Source organism: Rhinolophus sinicus, linkage group LG06 (genome assembly GCF_036562045.2).
Source record: "Rhinolophus sinicus isolate RSC01 linkage group LG06, ASM3656204v1, whole genome shotgun sequence".
NCBI classification, from domain to species: domain Eukaryota; kingdom Metazoa; phylum Chordata; class Mammalia; order Chiroptera; family Rhinolophidae; genus Rhinolophus; species Rhinolophus sinicus.
This window is the reverse complement of record NC_133756.1, coordinates 76,902,075-76,920,658: the sequence shown is the minus strand read 5'-3', so window position 1 is coordinate 76,920,658 and position 18,584 is coordinate 76,902,075. Positions and strand designations below refer to the sequence as shown.

General features: G+C 41.8%; 1 protein-coding gene across 3 annotated transcripts in view; it reads right to left on the bottom strand.

The window, feature by feature from the left end:
• GMDS (GDP-mannose 4,6-dehydratase) overlaps nt 1-18,584 on the bottom strand; it is a 649,100-nt gene that overhangs the window by 81,023 nt on the left and 549,493 nt on the right. The window contains exon 10 of one of the 3 annotated variants that reach the window (XM_074335317.1): nt 9,680-9,727. The exons of the other annotated variants lie outside the window; for them this stretch is intronic. Coding sequence (XP_074191418.1) covers nt 9,695-9,727 — 33 coding nt within the window. The 3' untranslated portion in view covers nt 9,680-9,694. Of the gene's footprint in view, nt 1-9,679; nt 9,728-18,584 lie in introns of those variants that run through there. 3 annotated transcript variants of the gene reach the window in all.

The window sequence follows — 18,584 nt, the reverse complement described above, 5'->3', positions numbered from 1 at the left end:
TGATGAAAAGTGAGGAAATACAATTAAGATTACTCTATCCAACAAAGCTATCATTTAGAATCTAAGGACAAATAAGAACCTTCCCAGACACAAAAAAGACTAAAGAAGTTCATCACCACCAAACCAGTATTACAAGAAATGTTAAAGGGACTTCTTTAAGAAGAAGAAAATTAAAAATGTGAATAATAAAATGGCAATAGCTACATATGTATCAATAATTACTTTAAATGTAAATGGATTAAATGCTTCAATTAAAAAACATAGGGTGGCTGAATGGATAAGAAAACAAACCCTTACATATGCTGCCTACAAGAAACTCATTTCAGATTGAAAGACACACACAGACCGAAAGTAAAGGGATGGACAAATATATTTCATGAAAATGGGAACAAACAAACTAATAAACAAAAAGCTAGAGTAACAATACTTATACCAGACAAAATGGACTTTAAAACAAAGGCTATTACAAGAGACAAAGAATAACTCAGTAATCCTAAAACACTACTTTGAAAGGATATGTACATCTGTATGTTCATTGCAGCATTATTTACAACAGCCAAGATGTGGAGGCAGCCTGGGTGTCCATCAATGGATGAATGGATAAAGAAGAAGTGGTACATACGTACAATGGAATATTACTCAGCCACAAAAAGAATGAAATTTTGCCACCTGTAACAACCTGGAGGGTACTGTGCCAAGTGGAGTAGGTCAGACCGAGAAGGACAAATGCCATATGATTTTACTAACACGAGGAATCTACAGAACAAAGTAAATGAGCAAAGTAAACAGAAACGACTATAGCTACAGAGAACATTTTGATGGTTGCTAGAGGGGAGGGATTTGTGGGTGTAGGTAAAGAGATGAAGAAGCACAATCGGTAGGTGCACAGCAGTCATGAGGATGTAAAGTGTTACATAAAGAACATAGTCAATGATATTGTTGTAACTTTGTATGGTGCCACATGGGTACTAGATTGATCAAGGTGATCATTTCGTAAGTTATATAAATGTCTAATCAATATATTGTACACCTGAAACTAATATAATAATGTATGTCAACTGTAATTAAAAATTAAAAAAAATTATTAAAAGCACAGTCAATGAGAAAATACAGAAGAAGCACTTAGCATAGTGTCCGGTATGTAATATCTGCCCAGGAAATGCTACCTAATAGAACTATTTTGTTGTTATTATTTCCATGTGTGAGAAGAGAAATAAATCAATAGGAAGTAAATAAATGATATATAGCCCCTGCCAGTGTGGAGGTTGTTCTGTGGATTAATTTTAGGTATATCTGGCCATAAAAGCACGTCTCCTATCATTTGAAGGGGTTGAGTACAAATAGCGTTGGCATTAAAGCATTTAATGATCACACTCACGGTTAAAATGCTGGACAAAGCCCATGCAGAAGTTTTGCACATCAATAGCTCAGAGTTTTGATAATGAGATGCTAGTTCTATAGACAGTTAATTATTAGATGTGACTAAACAGCAAAGTAATGAATGTTCAAATTCCATTCAACCAATAAATACTGATAGCTTACTATGTGCGTAGCAAGATAGTGGTGATACAAATGAAACAAAACACCTGTCCTGTACTTAAAGAGCTTAAATACTGGGGCAGAAAGAGACACAGAAACCAGCAATTAAACACAGGTACACAGTCCCTATGTGAAAACTTCTGGCATCATTTGGAACTTAGATTGTTTGGCTTCTAGGAGTACAGTGACATGTGTAGTGCACAGAGGAGAACTTCTGCTCTGGTCTGTCTGGGATAGTATCCATTTATCCCTGTCCTGGCATTGCATCAGGCCAGTGCCCCCCTTTACTCTCAAAAGTTGGAGGGTGAATATATGGTAACACTAACCCCATCTTTCTGGACACCTCCAACAATGTCTGGGCAGCGTCCTGTATCAAACATAATGTTTCTTCTGCAAAATTAAAATTTATCGAGCAAAAAAGCATGAAATCTTGAATATTCACAGGAAATAATACTATAAAGACAAGGTATAGATAGTCTTGTGTCAGTTCAAGTTAGATTTTGCTGCCAGATGGGTTATGAGAGAAGTTTTGATTTTCCAGCGCTTGCTGGATTTTGAAATCCAGTGTAAGGGAATGGGGACCGTGCAGGGTGGTAAGTGCAGGAGTTCCAGAGAACGGAAGAGAGAACACGTTACGTGGTCCATCTTGGGAAGTTGACGGAGCTTCCCAGAGGAAGTACGAGCAAACCCGAGCAAACACGAGACCCGGAGACTAGGGAGGAGAACTTAGCTCCTGGAGAATTCGGGAAGAGGGGCAGTGGAGGGAATGGCTATCTCATCAACTTCCTGGGACGTTCCCAGTCACAGTCAGACAGGGACAGAGCATGAGGCAGAGGGTCCCTCGCTAGCTATGGGGTGCAAGTGGAGAGTGTTAGGCCAGGAGGAACATGGTACGATCTGAGCTTTAAAAAGAGGCGCTCTGGCAGCTTAGCAGCTGATGCCTCCTGAGGAGAGGGCCAGGAACGGGGATACAAGTGGGAGGTGGCACAGTGAGAGGTGATGTGCTCCAGGGATGTTCCTGAGGCGGTGTCTAGGTTTGGGGATGATTAAAGTGGGGGGGAGGGCGTGAGGTAAAGAGTGGAATCCAGAGAAACATCCAGGCTGTTTCCTGTTTATTTGTTCTAATCTGAGGGCCGGTGAGAAATACTTGTCTCTTTTCTCATGCTTTTCTTTGTTTTAACTGATGAGAACAACTCTGAGGTCTATGGCCAAGATGGTTTTTTCCCCCTTTTTACATTAAGGTAATACATGCTCATCAGTGAACATCTGGGAAATATAGAATGTTAGGGGAAAGTTCCAGTATAGGCCCATCAGCAAAACACAATGCATGCTAACATTTGTGCTGGAATGAGGCCTGGAACACAAGAGACAGCTAAAGACTGTGGCTGAATGATCATTTCCTTCTAACTTTCTCTTACCTGTGTGTAGGTTTTCTTACATGGCTGTGATCATACTGTTTGTACATTTTTAAGTGCTGCTTTCCCACTCTTAACACTTTATCTCAAACATTTTCCTGAGTTATTCCATGGTCTGAATAAATGAAGTTTTTAATGGCTTCTTTGCATTGTGTCAATTTTGAAGTATCATGTACAATTGTCTTTTATGATTGGACATTACACTGTCCAACAGATCTCTAAACCCCCAAAATTTATTTTAAAGGCAAACTCTCATGCCAGTATTTTAGGGAAAGCAAAGAAGCATTTGGCATCTCTTACCAGTTCCTAGCTTAAAACCTTCCAAATTCTCTTGCTGTCAACTGAACTGGGCATGGAAATATTTATAACTGGTGGTTTGTGGATAACAGAGTAGTATTTTAGCAGTTAAAGGCATCTCAAGTTTCAGTACCTCTCAAATGTTGTTTACCCAAAATTTCAATATTATTATTGGTTGGGAATAGAAGGAATTAAAATTACATGTCCACTGTGCCCACCAGAACCACGTCTCTGCTAACCATACTTTTTATATGACTTTACAAAAGCAAAACCAAGTCATAAGGTTTTGAGGTCAAAAAATGGGGTGAATAGATTGTGATTTTAAAAAATATCTATCGTTCCATCCACCTACCTATCTACTGCTTAAAAATTTTTCTAGGTCTCATAGGAGGGGGAAGAAAGGCTTTAAGGATAGATTGAGAGAAATAATGAGAAGACAACTTTCTCTAAGGCTCTGTTTCGGAGCCCTGTTACTTTGCCGAGGGGTGAGGCACTGAGTGGAAGTGGCCTTTGTCCCTGAGGGCAGCCCTCCCGCAGGCCAGACCCGACACACAGCTCTGGGTAGAGGACCTCTGCTGAGCTTCTTGGCCTTCCCACCCACCTCACACTCCTGAAAGACACGTGTTGTTAGCACACAGATTCGGAACTCAGGACATGCGCTTCCATAGAAAAACAATTTTATATATGGTAAGTAGGTGTAGTTAAAATATTTTCATTAATATTTTAGATTCATTAGAAATGAAAATAGGCATTTGTTGGGCAGGGCTGGGGCCCTAATATCATTTAAAGAAGCTTTAGGAGAGAAAAACGTTTTCAAGTACCAACTCTTTTACTGCACCAAAGACTTCACAAAATATGTTGAACCCTCACAACTCATGTGGGTAATTACATTTCCTGAAATACGGTATAAAAAATGAAATAAGAATAAACCAATACATTGCTCATCCAATTTTAATGGCATAGAGAGGAAACGTCCAGAAGTACCAAATGGGAAAGGTGCCCATCCACACCCTCCTAAGGCTTGGAGGCCATAAAGAGCAAGCCATTTGTTCGCCATCCACAGAAAATGTGTGAAACAACATGAGGCGTCTTTACATATCTCACAAGTAGGAAGGGAAACAACTAGAAGACGGTAACTCTGCAGATGCTGGAAATTCTCTCCTTGAGAGGCAGCATCCCACCCAGCTGTGAGGTGTGTTCAGAAAAGAGCAAGACAGACGAAGACAGAAGGGCGAGCTGAGGAACAGGCCTGCAATGGGAACCCCTCTGGGGACACTGTGAGTAGAGTGGCAGTGACAAGGACTAACATGCCACATGGCAGAGGTCCAAATCTGAACTGCTCAGGGATAAATAAACGTGTAATGAAGTCTGATATTGACAATATTACGGTTTAGGTATGGAGAAGGTATTGGGAAGAAAGTCCCATTACATCAGATAAGTGGTCGATAAAATGGTTTAGATCATGGAAAAAGGAGGTTTGGCTTTTCCCCAACCATTCCTACTCCAAACTCTCGTCGAATCGTCCTGTTAAACGAAACTCTAGTGGTCTGCTCTGAGATTCCGAAGGCACACTGAAGACAGAACAGTGACACTGGCCAGGGCTCGGGCCTTGCTAACACTGCCCTGAGCCCCAGGGAAAGACCACTGTTGCTTGAAAAAGCCACCAGAAGTCACATCTTACTATCCTGCATCTCACAGTTTATCCTTTAAACATAAACTAGAAACACTGCTCAAGAAGACTTTTTTATGTGGCAAGTACAATGTGTGCCAATGACACAGCAAAAGGACAAGGAGTCGCTGATGATACGATGATGAGCTCCAGCTAGGCCATGACCCCTCCCACTCATAGATGAATCTTCAGAACCACGGGGGAGAGCTGGGCCACCTGTATAATTCCCTCTGATGGCCCATGAAGTGTTCACATTGCCTCAATTCTGCAGGTGGACAGGACAGGGTTATGTGCTATGGACAGGGCACGGATGCTGCCCCTGAGTTTATAGTTTCAGGCCATAAAGTAGGTGCAAACACAGCCACTGCACTAGGAGAAGCTGTGCTGAGAAGAGGCGAAGGCAGATCTTCAGAGAACCGAAGTGCCAGCCAGCCCGGTGCCGCAGCGCAGGAACTGACTGAAGCACTGAGGCTGGTGTCCCTGGTGGCTCAGGAGCAGCAGGCAAAGTTCTCAGGGAGCTGGGACTCATGAGCCTGGGGAAAGACGGAGGCTTGATGGGGAACCACAGCCTGGAACCGGCCAGGCCGGTACCACACAGTGTGCGTGACCTTAGGCAAGTTACGTGGCCTTTTGGTGCCCCAGTTTCCCCATCTGCAATGATGATAATGAGAAGATAACGCTCCCAGGGCAGCTGTGCGCGGAGACCAGGAGGCTCTGTGCTGGGAAATCAGGGAGCTGCAAGGCCAAACTCACACCTTCTAAGTGGCGCAAAGGCCATTACCTCAGCAAGGGCCTTGCTGCCTCACCCCACCCCTGGACTGGGGACAGAGAAACACGTGATGGTTCCAGCCGATCTTCACAGCAGCAGACCGAAATGACTCCTCTCTGTTTCCTGAGGCGAGAACTTGACTCTGAGCTGCCCTTGCACAGCTCTGAGACACTGTGTGCTCCAGAGAATAAAGGGAAACAAGGAATTTATCAGGAATTTATTCTGCAACTAGCATGTAGGTTTGGGACTGAGAGTTATGTTTCAAACCAGATTATGAAGTTTTGGGAAAGGAAAACGGTCTTTCAGTTCAAAGCCTGCCTGGCTCATCTGGGCACAGCACCCAATAATGGAGAGTTTGCACCTCAAACAACAGCTTTTGGCTTAACTGCAGAATTATTTTCTGGAAGTAGTCAACAAAAATTGCATATGTATATAAAATGATAACATAAAACCCCAACCCATACAAGATCCTTTAAGGTAAATGACTTCAGATTTTAAAAAACTCGTTTTATATTGCCTAAATCCCTGCCGTCTGAGCCCATGTTGTAGCTGGAGGCTTCCTGAGAGTGGCTGCTGGTCACCACCGTGCCTGCTGAAGCCAGGAGGCTCACCTCCACCAGGCCTGTCAAGCTGACATTGTCTCTGCACACTCTGCTTTTACATTCCCAGCCTCCAGCAGACAGAGAACAGCGTTTGTAGATGTACATGTTCCTAAGAAGCTTAACCATAGTATGGCTGATAACACAGCAGATATATTCATCAACTTGGTAAAGAAAATCAAACTGATTGATCAGATGCCTAAAGCAGCTCACTGATTCCTGATTTTTCGTGTATACTTGTGGCATTCATTCAGTCATCAAACACTCAGTGGCCATGTGCTCTGTACTCAGCATGGAACAGACAGGTCATTGTGTCAGATCTGACAGAGCTCCAGCTTATCAGAGAACTCTGTAGGGGCGGGGGCAGCATTCAAAATGCGCGTCTGCATAGACACATCAAAATATACCTTGGAAGTTCTACTGGGAGTTTCTTGGAGATGGGGTTGGGGAAACCAAGGCTACCTGCACACAAAATCGTGACATCTAAATTTCTACCACTATTTCACTTTCATTAGTAAACTACCTTTTGAAGCTGCCAAGTTCAACGTCACTACCGTGCCTGCTGAAGAAGGTCCTAAGAACTTCCTCCCTTGAGGGGCAAAAGCTCTTCATGTTCTGTTGTGTGTGGGAAGGTGCCAGGCTTTTCCAAAGTACCCATGTGAGTTTGTGGAGGGCTTACCTACGGCTCTGTGAAGGGTTGACTACACATCATCAGATTACACAAATATAAAAATTTTAATCACTCAAAATGAGCATTTAAAAAGTAAAATAACCTATAAAAAGATACTTGAGCTAAGCTAAAACTTGGGATTAGAGAAGAAAGGAGCCAGTCTTCACACTTCAGCTTTGATTTTTCTCAGCATGGATGACTGGAAAGGAATGATGATTCTCTACAATTGCATAAAAAATGCTGGATTCTGAGCATTCCCCCCTGGGAAGAATCAGCTTATATCTGATTTTCAAAGAGGTTAATGAAACCCAAAAATGCTGGGGACAACTAAGCCATCTGCATCCTTCTGACTGCAGACCTCGGTGATCTCACTGTGTTCACTGCCCGGCTCCAGGCTGGCTGTCTCAGTGTGCCTACGGACAATCCTGAACTCCCAGAGACTCCTGCTCAGCTGGTTTGAAGATAAACCCTGGAAAAAAGTATTTTAAACAGCTTTCTGTATGATTATAATGCACCAGGCTTGAGGACTCTGGCTAGTGTGGCCACCCTTAACAAACTATGCCTGTAATTCTGCTTATTGCCTGAGTAGAAATGGGTCTCTGGCCACTTCTCTAAGAACATAGGGAAACTGGTACATCCATACCAGCTCTGACTTTACAATCAAAATGAAACACCTCAAGTGGGAAATAAATGGAGAAACCCAATTTGCCACTGTTTGCTTTGAACCTGCTGCATACACAGCCTGCAGTTTTGGGGGTACTCCTCTACCATTTTCACACATTAAATCTAGGTATATTTTTTTACCCACTTTGCTTATTTCTGTGCTGTCAGTCTGTTCTTACCTCTAAGACTCCTGGTCTTCTATGTATCCGTCCCCACCCCGTAAGTGACTTGGGAAACTTTTGGAAAGCCATCTTTTCAGCCACATTCTGTGCAGTATGGACCAAAGTCCCCGTCGGCCATATGGGATGAGTTGGATGGAAGGACTGTCAAAATGGCATAATAAATGCCACTGTGGACATTAGGGCTGACATGGTGTGACAACCAGCAGATGTCTGCTGGGTGGCTTTGCCGAATCGCCACCCACAGAATATGCCCTACAAATCTTGTCCAATCCGTCGCCTGAGCGTTTACCAATACCTGACACTCTTCCTCTGTTTGTAATTCCATGACCGTGACTTACTTTTTAATCTTCTCCAGCATCTAGAAACAGACTTAGTACCAAGAGAGAAAGTTCCAAGAGATCAAAGATTTGGTGCTTCACAGAAGTTCTAGAGGACATTGAGTAATTCAGTCAGTTTAGTCCTAACTTCTTGTTTGAGGAGTTTGAGTTTTCCTCGAAAATAAATTTATACTAATAATAGTATGTTTGATAATAGATCTCAACATGTTTCACAAACATTAATTCAACCTCCCAGTACTTTTGTGAAGTTTGGCACAATCATCCTTCATTCAGAAGACGGAGAACCTGAGGAGATGTGAGAGATGAAGACGCAGACAGCTAAGTGTAGGACCGTCAAGTGCTGCTTCCTTCTTAAGTCCTGATCACCTGACTGAAGTGTTCCTCCCTGTGGTTTCCTTCAGAGGAAGACACTAATAGCATCACTAATGATTTATAGAAACAGCAATAACTGCAAATACACATTCCTAACCCATTATCTATACTGAGAGCTGGGGCTCAGGATGTCAAACAGATAGAAGATGCAGAAGAAATAAGGACTCACCACAACTCATGTTTGAAACCAAACACACATTTTACTTTTAAGTCTTTCATGCAGACGACAACGCATAAAGGTATCAGAAATGAAGTTCATCTGCCTTTATAAAAATGGAGGAAAGACAAAAGAAAAGAGGTTGCGTTATTGGGAACAAAAAGAATAATATAATGACAAGTGCAGAAAAGGAAAGAAGAGCATTTCTAGTAAGCAATGGGTTATTTAGTTTGGATTTTAACAGAGGTTGGTAGCAGAACAACGTGAGTGTTACTTAGCTGGGGAAGAGGGCTGAGGAGAAAGGAGGCTAAATCAGAAAGATGGACAGTGGGACAATGGAGCAGGTATATAAAGTTGTTTCTGCTGTAGAAAGCGAGAAAGCAATAAAACTGTCAACACAAGTCTTCTTACCGAGTCATCGATGTAAGGCTAATGAATCAGAAGAAATGTGACCATGGTGGGCGTTCTCAATGGACAAGCAACTGACTTTGTTTTATATTTGCCAGACAAACCCAAATACAGGAGCCAAGTGCTAGCTTTTTCATAAATGTTAAAGAAAGGCATGATTACAGCCATTCTCTTAGCTACCGTTATCCTTCTGGGATGAGTATCCTGGTTTTGCTGATGGACCCCCAGTGTGTTGAATTATCTTGCCTCGTCCTTCTGGGATCAGTTGGTGTTTGCCCAGTCCCACATGTGACTATTGCGCACCAGCCTTGCGGCTCCCAGCACCTACCATCCGCCCACTCCAAGATCAGGTGCTCGGCCATTGTTTGTTCAGTGTCTCCTCCCTTTGTCACACGCCCTCCCACTGCCCTCCCTTACCAACTGAAAGAAGAGACAATGCATCATATTAACAGCCACCCCCACCTTTAGGGCAAGTGGGAGGTGCTGATTCATGAAGAGACTATTTCATATCACCAATGGAAAAACAGGCTTTGGATCCACGGACTTTCTTGCCCTTCCCCCCCAACACACACACGACATTTTATAGGTGTTCCAACTGCGTGAAAACGGCTTCCCATCATCTCAATTTGGCAGCACACTGCACATGGGCCTAAAAGGAAAATCAGCAACTGTTTTGATTTGCATTCCTTCTTTTCTTTTTCATATTCATCTGACCCATGGACGCATTAGAATTCTTTCTTCACATCCTCAGTGTAAGTTAATCTTTTTAGCAAGACAGCTATACTCAATCAGTACACTTCTCTTCATCTGAGAAGTGTAATGTTAAAGAAAACTATATTTTCTATACCTGTTTTAGAAAGTATATCCAAAGCCTATTCCAGTGCATTGGACTGTATTTTTCAGCAAAATAGGTTCACAAAGGCAAAGATATTGCAAGCCTTACTAGGAAAATCTTCTCCGTAAGCCCAATACTTATTTCAGAAATTAAAAAAAAATATTATTCTAAATGACTGTCACTTATCTTACACAATCATATACTTAAATTCCAGTCTGCACTTAACAGAAGAAAAACACTGACAATTCTAAGTGAGGGAAGGAAGTGGTAACATGCCATTAAGTGTCTAGTAGACTTTGGCTCCAAAGTAAAAACATCAGTCATTACAGTGATTCATTGATCTGTACTTCTCACTTTTTTAATCACAAAGTTTTGAAGATAGAATAGCAAAGGAACATATGAAGTGGACCAAGCCAAAGGAACAAGTAAGTGTCTCTACGCTGTATGCTCCACAAATAGTCTTAGAGTAGGTAAAAGAATGATAGTAGCTGCCAAAGGGGGTATTTCTTATTAGCAGCTCAAAGTTTAAAATACCTCCAACTGGCAGATGTACTTTCCTCAGACCAAGCAACCTAGTATGTACTTAGTGCCTGTGATGTTGTTGGTGCAGCCCTTCCAAGACTACAGACTTACACAGTGCCAGCTTTCTCACACAGGGACGGCACCACAGTGCACACGACACACCATCATGATGCCTGAAGCACCTCGCTTGAGAGTCAGCTGTAATATCGCCATTACCAGTGCTTCCCATGAAGAGGCACCGGCATCAACTCTGGTGTGTTGAGCTCATTTAAGATGCTTGGAAGAGATTAGAAAGGAAGTTGCAAGAAGGGAAGGGGGGAAACAATCAGAACGTATGAAAAAAAAAAAAGAATTTCAGAAAAGAATGAAGAAAGAAAGAAAGGAACATCAGCAAAAACAGGAGAAGATTAAAAAAGGGGCAGAAAAATGAAAGAACTAGTGAAAAAGGCATATATAAAAAAGGGCTAGATATGGAATATGAATTTTATTTAAAGATTGGATGTACACGTGTGAACTGTAAACTCAACACTCATCTTGCCATAGAATCTCAAATAGAAAGAAAAACGGGAAAATCTTTATACCTTCTTTGCTATTTAAAATTTAATTACAGTTTATTACTTTGGTTTGAGCAATTTTGTTTATACCAGAGATGGTTGGAAAGCATGAGAATGACTCACTGATGTGGCATACAGACATTCATTAATTTATCCCCTACTATGTGCCAGGTGCTATCCAATGTCATTTCTGTTCACAAGGTCCCAGGTGGAAATAACACATCACAATGCAATGGGACAAGTACTTCAGAAGAGGTGAGTGCTAACTTTGCCTGAGGCAATAAGGGAAGGCTTCATCAATAGGCTGACATTTGTGCAGGGCCTTGAAACTAATAATTTATCAGTATTCTTCTATATGCCCATTGAGGTTGGTGGAAAAATATGCATTGTTATGTTACAGTGGAAAACGCAGGAGAGCTGAAGAGCTTTAAGAAGATTTATAAGTTTGAGGCTGGGAGTAAAAAGTCTTGGGACTTATACCTTTTAAATTTATAATGCAAGCCAGTACAACTTATCCAAATTATTACTATACTTTCTTTTAAATTTTAGAATTTCAATAAGGGACTCTCTAATCTTCCAAAAATAAAACTAATCCAGAAACAAATATTTCTCTTCAACATCTTCTTAACTTGCCTTAGAGAAAATATGACACATTCCCAAAAGTTTAACAAGCGGTTTTAGATGATCTCGGTAGGGACATTTTCTCTGATGATCTGTTTTCCAAAAATAATAGAGACAACCTGCATTGAAAAGGTACAGTGTCTTTCTAATGCCACTTCTGCACAGCATTACTTTCATTGTCACCAAAATCCCTGTAAAATAGGGAAATATTTCGTATAAAGTCGAAGAATGTGTTTTTAAAAAAGCGTATTTAGATTGATCTTCTTGGAATGACTGTTAGGGACCCATGTTTATGAGATAAACAAATCTCTTATGAAAGTAAGGTCCTCCCTATTCCTGACTTTACCTTTTTAATCACTAAAACAGCTGTAAGCTGTTTAAGAATTAGTTTCAAACACAAAGTTGTTAAACTAACTTAATTAAACAGATGAGGGAACACTTCCAGAACTTGCAAAAGTCAGGGATCAGATGACATGTACCGAAAGAGAGGCTGGTGGTCTCAAGGAGAATAGTGGCTCCATGGAGCGGAAGGAGGACATGTGCCTGGTTTTAAGGCTTATGACAGCGAGAAAAGGGAAGAGAAGGTAAAAATACAGGGAGAAAAAAGTAGACACAAATAAAGGAGGAAGAGCAGCTGAACTGCTGCACAGACAGGCTAGAGGTGCAGAGGCATGGCGCAGAGGGGCACGGCGACAAGTGGAAGGGCTGGGAAGGAGCTTTGTCTCTCATTATTCCCCTGCTGAGCCCACTCTCTCCACAAGACAGCATCCCTGCCCTATGGCTCTTTCCCAGAGCACCTCCTGCCCCCACCTGGAACGTTCTCTCTCTCTCTCTCTCTCTCTCTCTCTCTCTCTCTCTCTCTCTCTCTCTCTCTCTCTCTCTCTCTCAGCACACATCTGTCTAAAACCCTGCTCCAAAGCTCCCTTCCTTTACGAAGGCTTTCTTGTCTTTCTGCCCGGTGTTCCCTCAGACTTAAGCATGGCTTGTCCTGATTCACAGCTGCCCAAGCGCATGTGGATGGTATTTTTTGAGTGTGTACATTATGAAACTTTAAACTGACGATTAACTAGAGTCCTCCACTTTTTCTTTCTCTTCAAAGTGATTAATAATGCGTTTTCCAAACAATAGAAAACACTGTGATCCGGCAACGGTTCAAAGAGATTCATTCAGTATTCTCGGCCAACAGGCTATCCTACAGTCCAAGGACTCTCCAGGCTCCAGAAGGAACACAGCTCGTCAACCCCTCCTGTCAGCCTTCTGACCTCCAGAACTGTACGATAATAAATTTGTGCAGTTTTATGCTGCTCCGTTTGTGACAATTTGCTACAGCAGCAATAGGAAACCAATACATTTTAGACTGTACGAGTGACATCCGGCTGGCTCTAAGAAGCAAGTACAAAGATAGGTTTTTGCATCAAGATTTCTGAGGGAAGAGAGAAGGGTGTGGTTGCCAGTAAATGTCAACACGATGATAGGTGATGTCTTCTCTCTGGTGGCTGCTCTCTAGCCTGTGAGGGATCCTGAGTTCTAGGGCATAGCCGTAGAACTTGCTGGAGGTCAAGGCCTGTTATAGCCATTTGGGACATGCAGTTTACGCAGAATCAGAAGCGAAGGTCACCAGTTCAACTCCCTACCTTTCACCATGATCATCATCTCTACCATTGGATCCAGAAGTACAGAACTGGTAGTGCTAATTAGCAGCCTTTTCTGCATGAAGTTGTACAGGTACAAAACAAAATGAATACTTAAATAAAAGAAAATCTCAGGAGTTGAAGACCTCACAGTATCCTTTCAGATGCCTTGTGATAAATAATGATTTCAGAGAAGTGTATAATGATGATGATGATTAATGATGATGACAGTAGTAAAAATTATAATATGCCGTGCAAAGTACCTTATATTTACACAAGACCTTTGATCTTTAAGAATTCAAAAATGCATTGCAACTTGACTTCTAGGACACATCAACTTGAAATTAGGTCTCTGCTTACCACTGATATTCAGTTTTGCCTGTATTGAGATGTACCGTATTTTGTCGAAAATAAGACCGGGTTGTATATTAATTTTTGCTCCAAAAGACGCATTAGGACTTATTTTCAAGGGATATCTTATTTTTTCATGTACAACAATCGACATTTATTCATGTACAACAACCTACATTTATTCAAACACAGTCATGTCATCTTCTTCTGGAACATCATCATAACTCTCCAAACCCCGAGTTCCGGCTTGAATTTCTTGTGACTCCATTTCCTGTGGAACCATTGGCCCCAATCTCTCATGTCCAGCAATAGAGCTCTCCTTAAATGAGCACTTCTTGTCCATGTAGCCTGCTCGTAGTGCATTGGTGACACAGCTGTCAGTGATTTTATCCCATGAATTCTTCACCCAAGTCACGACCTCTTGCAGGCCAGGCTTCACAAAGTTTCCACGCTGATTTCTCTCCATTCTATTTTCAATGCAGTCATTGATTTCCATGTGCAAATGGTCCTTGAATGGCTTGTTTATTGCAATATCAAGAGTCTGGAGATCGGCAGTCATTCCTGCAGGAATCATTATTTGATCTATTCTTCTCTATGCAAGGAAGTTCTTCATGTCTTTAGTGTGGTGAGTGCTGGCTGAATCCCAGACTAGCAGACCTCTTTGGCCACCTCGCAAAACAAGTGGCAGCACTAAATCGACCCAATTCTTTATGACTGCTTGTGTGCCCCAAGCTTTTTCGGTTTCAAGAACATAAATCCCTGAAACACGTTCAACCTTATCTTTCTTGCCCTTAGTGATGATTAGAGGTGGGGCTTTCTTTCCATCCAGATGAATTGCCAAAATACAGGTAACACGTGCACTTTCATAACTAGTGGAGGGAATGTAGATTGACGAGGCACCTCTCTGATCAATTGTCGTTTGAGATCTGTGGCCTATAAACACTGCAGTTTCATCCATAGCAATCATGTTGGAGAGTTGGTATTTAGAAAAGTCGATGCTATCAACAAAGGACTTGAATGCAAGTGTACATTTAATAACGTTAGTATCTTCCAGCTTGAAGAGTGTTGTCAATCTTCTTAGAGACAGTTCATATTGCTGAAGGAAGCCATCTAGCCAGTGTTGCAATGCTTTGAATTCTTCTGGGGATATTTCTGAGTGTGGTGCCATTGCGAGGGCAAATGCTTGAATATCAGCCCTGCACACAACAAAGCCTTTGCTCTCCTGTCAGCAATCCATTCACAGTTGATGTCTTCCAGCTCAGGAAATAATGGGTCCCGACCTGATCCACACCTGCGCTTCTTAGCATTTCCCTCATCCACCTGTTGACTGAGGTTATTGTACTCTGCTCGCCATTTTCAGACCAATTGGAGATCCATCTTCTTCTCTTCGCAGAAAGCCTAAGATTCTTGCTCCGGAAGTCCTCCATGATTCCTGTCTTGTACTCGGCAGAATAGCTCTTTCTTTTTGCACTCACCTTGTCTGGGAGTCAAAATATTATTCCCTTTAAATCTACCATTAAATCAAGTGTTAACTGAAGACTTACGAGACAGGAGTGGCAACAAAAATGATGGCAGTTAAGAATGATGGTCTACACAAAAGCAATGAAAAATTGTAGGCACCAAAATTCAGAAAACGTTTATTTCACACGAGTGCATTAAGTATGCCCGTTATAACACACGATGTATTGAATTATGAAGATTCATATTAGACACAACCACGTCCATTCATTATCAAGTGCGCACGTTATTCGTGCGTTGTGTCTGTACTCCAATCGGTCATTTGGCAATAAGTCTCGAGTTCATCTGTTTACATAGGTGTTTAGCTCTCGTCCAAAGGCACCCGCTTGGGTATTTACAAATACTTAATTATAATTTATATTATCATTTATTTTAAGTATTAATGTCAATCATATTATTTATTTAGATTTAATTATATATTAATATTATTATTTTATAATTCAATACATCTGTTGTGTGTTGCAATGGATGTACTAAATGAATCTGTCTGGTTGACGATCTTATGGGGCTTATTTTTGGGGTAGGGCTTATACTATGAGCATCCTGAAAAAACCATGCTAGGGCTTATTTTCCGGTTGGGTCTTATTTTCGGGGAAATACGGTAGTAATCATTTGCCAGTTATTATAAACTATTTGTACTTGGCCTATAAATCTTTAAGGAACATTGAAGGCAGGGAATAATTATCTAGGGTCAGGGGCACTTAGTCTGGCACAGGCTCTGGGACACAAATGCTTGATTTGTGAACTCTGGATTCTTAACCCCATTTTTCAAAATGTGTTTCTGAGTCTTACCTCCTGGAATTCACACTTGCCTGCCTGGCTTTGTGACTAGCTCCCTGTTCATGCTCTGCTCTTCTCCCTGCTCCCTACCCCAAATGCTCTCTTTTGGGGTGCTCATCTCAGGTCTTCAACTCTCAAAGCTTACACATGAGCCTCTTTCTTCTCCAGGCGGCCTCGGCTCCCTCCTGCTTGATATTGCTACATGGATATCCCCAAGGCACACGAATGTAACAGCCCTCAGCACCTCCCCCTGCAGACAGTGTCCTCTCTTTAGATCTCGGATGTGGGTACGGCATCACTATCTCCCCACAGCCCTCCACTTCAGAGAGTCACCCTCAGTTCCTGCCTATCTTCCACCTGTCACGACCCAATCTGATCCCTAACGCCTGGTGTTCATCTCTGCAGTGTCCTGGGACCTGTCACAGTTTTTCTCCCTCCACTGCCCTGGTTCAGGTAGCTCCTTGTTATACTTCCCTGTGACTGTCCCAGTAGCTTCCTAGCTGCTCCCCCTTATTTGTCTGAGAGTTACTATCAAACAAGGACCGCATCTCATCCATCTTTATATTTCTCACAGGGCTACTAGGACTTCCTTCCATGGTAGGAATCCAATAAACATTCTTTCTGAATTGAATCTCTAAGACCTAATCACATAAGAGTATTTTATCTTACATATACTGATATATTTCTGAGAAGCTGAGATAAACAAAAGTTATATTTTAAATGTACACAATGAAAGTACTATTTAAAGGATTCCTGTAATGATCCTAAAAATTAGAGAATCTTTTGGTACCTAGATAGCTGCCCATTTCTTAGCTTAGATATTCTTACACCAGTTTTTCATGAAGAAGTACACATATGACTTATCCAGGCAACTTGCAAATTTATGCACAAGCTGATTTTGCTATTAAAGACAGCGCCCATTCTGAACAGCAGCTGAAGGGAACTAGGTTTTACTGGCAGGCCGAGCCGTGAAGCATGCAGATCAGAGCTGCCAAATCAGGAAGTAAGACCATCACTGTGGGTCTCCACCTGGAGGTTTCCAACAAAAGCAGTCAAATGGACTGTCCACTTCGCTGGTAGACGTAACAATGAATGAAGAAGCCAGTTTGCCGAGAGCCCAGGGCGTGGGGAGTGTGGTAACAGGGAGCCTCAGAGTGAGATACAGACAGATAGGAGCCCAGGTAGATCTACACAGACTAAATTTTAGTACAGCCAGAATATTTGGTGTCCATAAGGGAATAATGTGCTAGGAAAAAAATCAAATCAAGCCTGGACAAGAATAATTAACCTTACTGGGAAGATAAAGCAGAATGGGGCGAGGGAGGAAGAAAACCATGGATGGTATTATCTATGAAATCTCCATGCATAAAGATTTTTGAATTATAGTTTGGTAGAAGGTAAACATGGCTTGATAGAACAGAAGTGCATTGTTAAGCTGTTTAAAAAACAAATAGCAAATAGGGATTTGTAAAATTCCAGAACACAGGTCTCATTGGCTAGATGAAAATGAGGAGGGAACAGGTGATCACATTGGTGATGGATGGGCCTCCCGTATGTAACTCTATACTCTGAGTGGCCTGCATAAGAGCTAGTTTAGGTAGAAGCTGAGCTCAAGTAGTAATTGCTATTCCTAAGAAAAGTAGCTGCAGAGGCTAAAACAAATTTCCAAGATTTTGGAATTTATTTTGTAGACGTCAAGAGGTCAACACTACAATTATAAACCAGGGTAGTCACTACCTGGACAGCTTCTTTAGGAAAAAGGGACAGATGTCCCTATTGGTGCAAGGAATGAAACCATGTACATTAAGGGTACCAAAAAGGTTTTAGGATCAATACAAAAAATACTTTTAAGTAAGAGAATGCATACCCTTATGTATACTCATAAACATTTTTGAGTCTTTAATGACATCATTCTAATCTGGATTTAATCATAAGGACCTTCAAGGAAAAACAGGAGAAAGTTGGGGGCATTATAGTCACTACACAATGCTATTTCATGAGATAGAGATGGAATGTTCTTGAGGGGGCCAGCAATGTTAGGAGAGATCACAGGCTTTGGGAGGAATGTTACATAACCCTGGGGGTTTCTATGGGATCCCATGAAGTATGGAAAACATACAGTGGAATATTTGAGAATCAACCAAAGAGATTGAAACTTAAAGCTCTCTTGGTTAAGTCCAAGGAAGGAAAAGGGCAGGAAAGGCCAATGTGATTAAGGAAGGATATAAAGATTAGTATGAAGAGTCTAAGAGGGAGGCTCAAAATATATAAACAGTGATTTAGAGATATAAACTATTTATAAAATATAAGTAGTAAAAACTTCAGAGAACAATTACAAAAGAGGAAGCATTCTGACGAGGCATTAGTGACAGCATCCCACACGGGTGTGCTCTGACAGTTACAAAAGGAGGAATGATAGGATATGAATGTTGGAAGGGACCTTACAGAACAAGTAGTCCAGCCTCTCCTTTTACAGGTCCAGGAATGCAGGAAGAAAGGGACTTGCCCTTAATTTGCTATCTCTGAATCCTCTTTCCCGCAGCTCCCACAAGTCAAAACAAGGAACAAAGAAAAGTGGGGGGCAGGGGGGGCGGGGATTAGAGCTGTAGAGGTCAGAAGGATCAGGACAGGGATATCAGAGCTGGAGAAGGTGAAGGGATGGAGTGGAGAGGATCTAATTTCTTGCTACAGGAG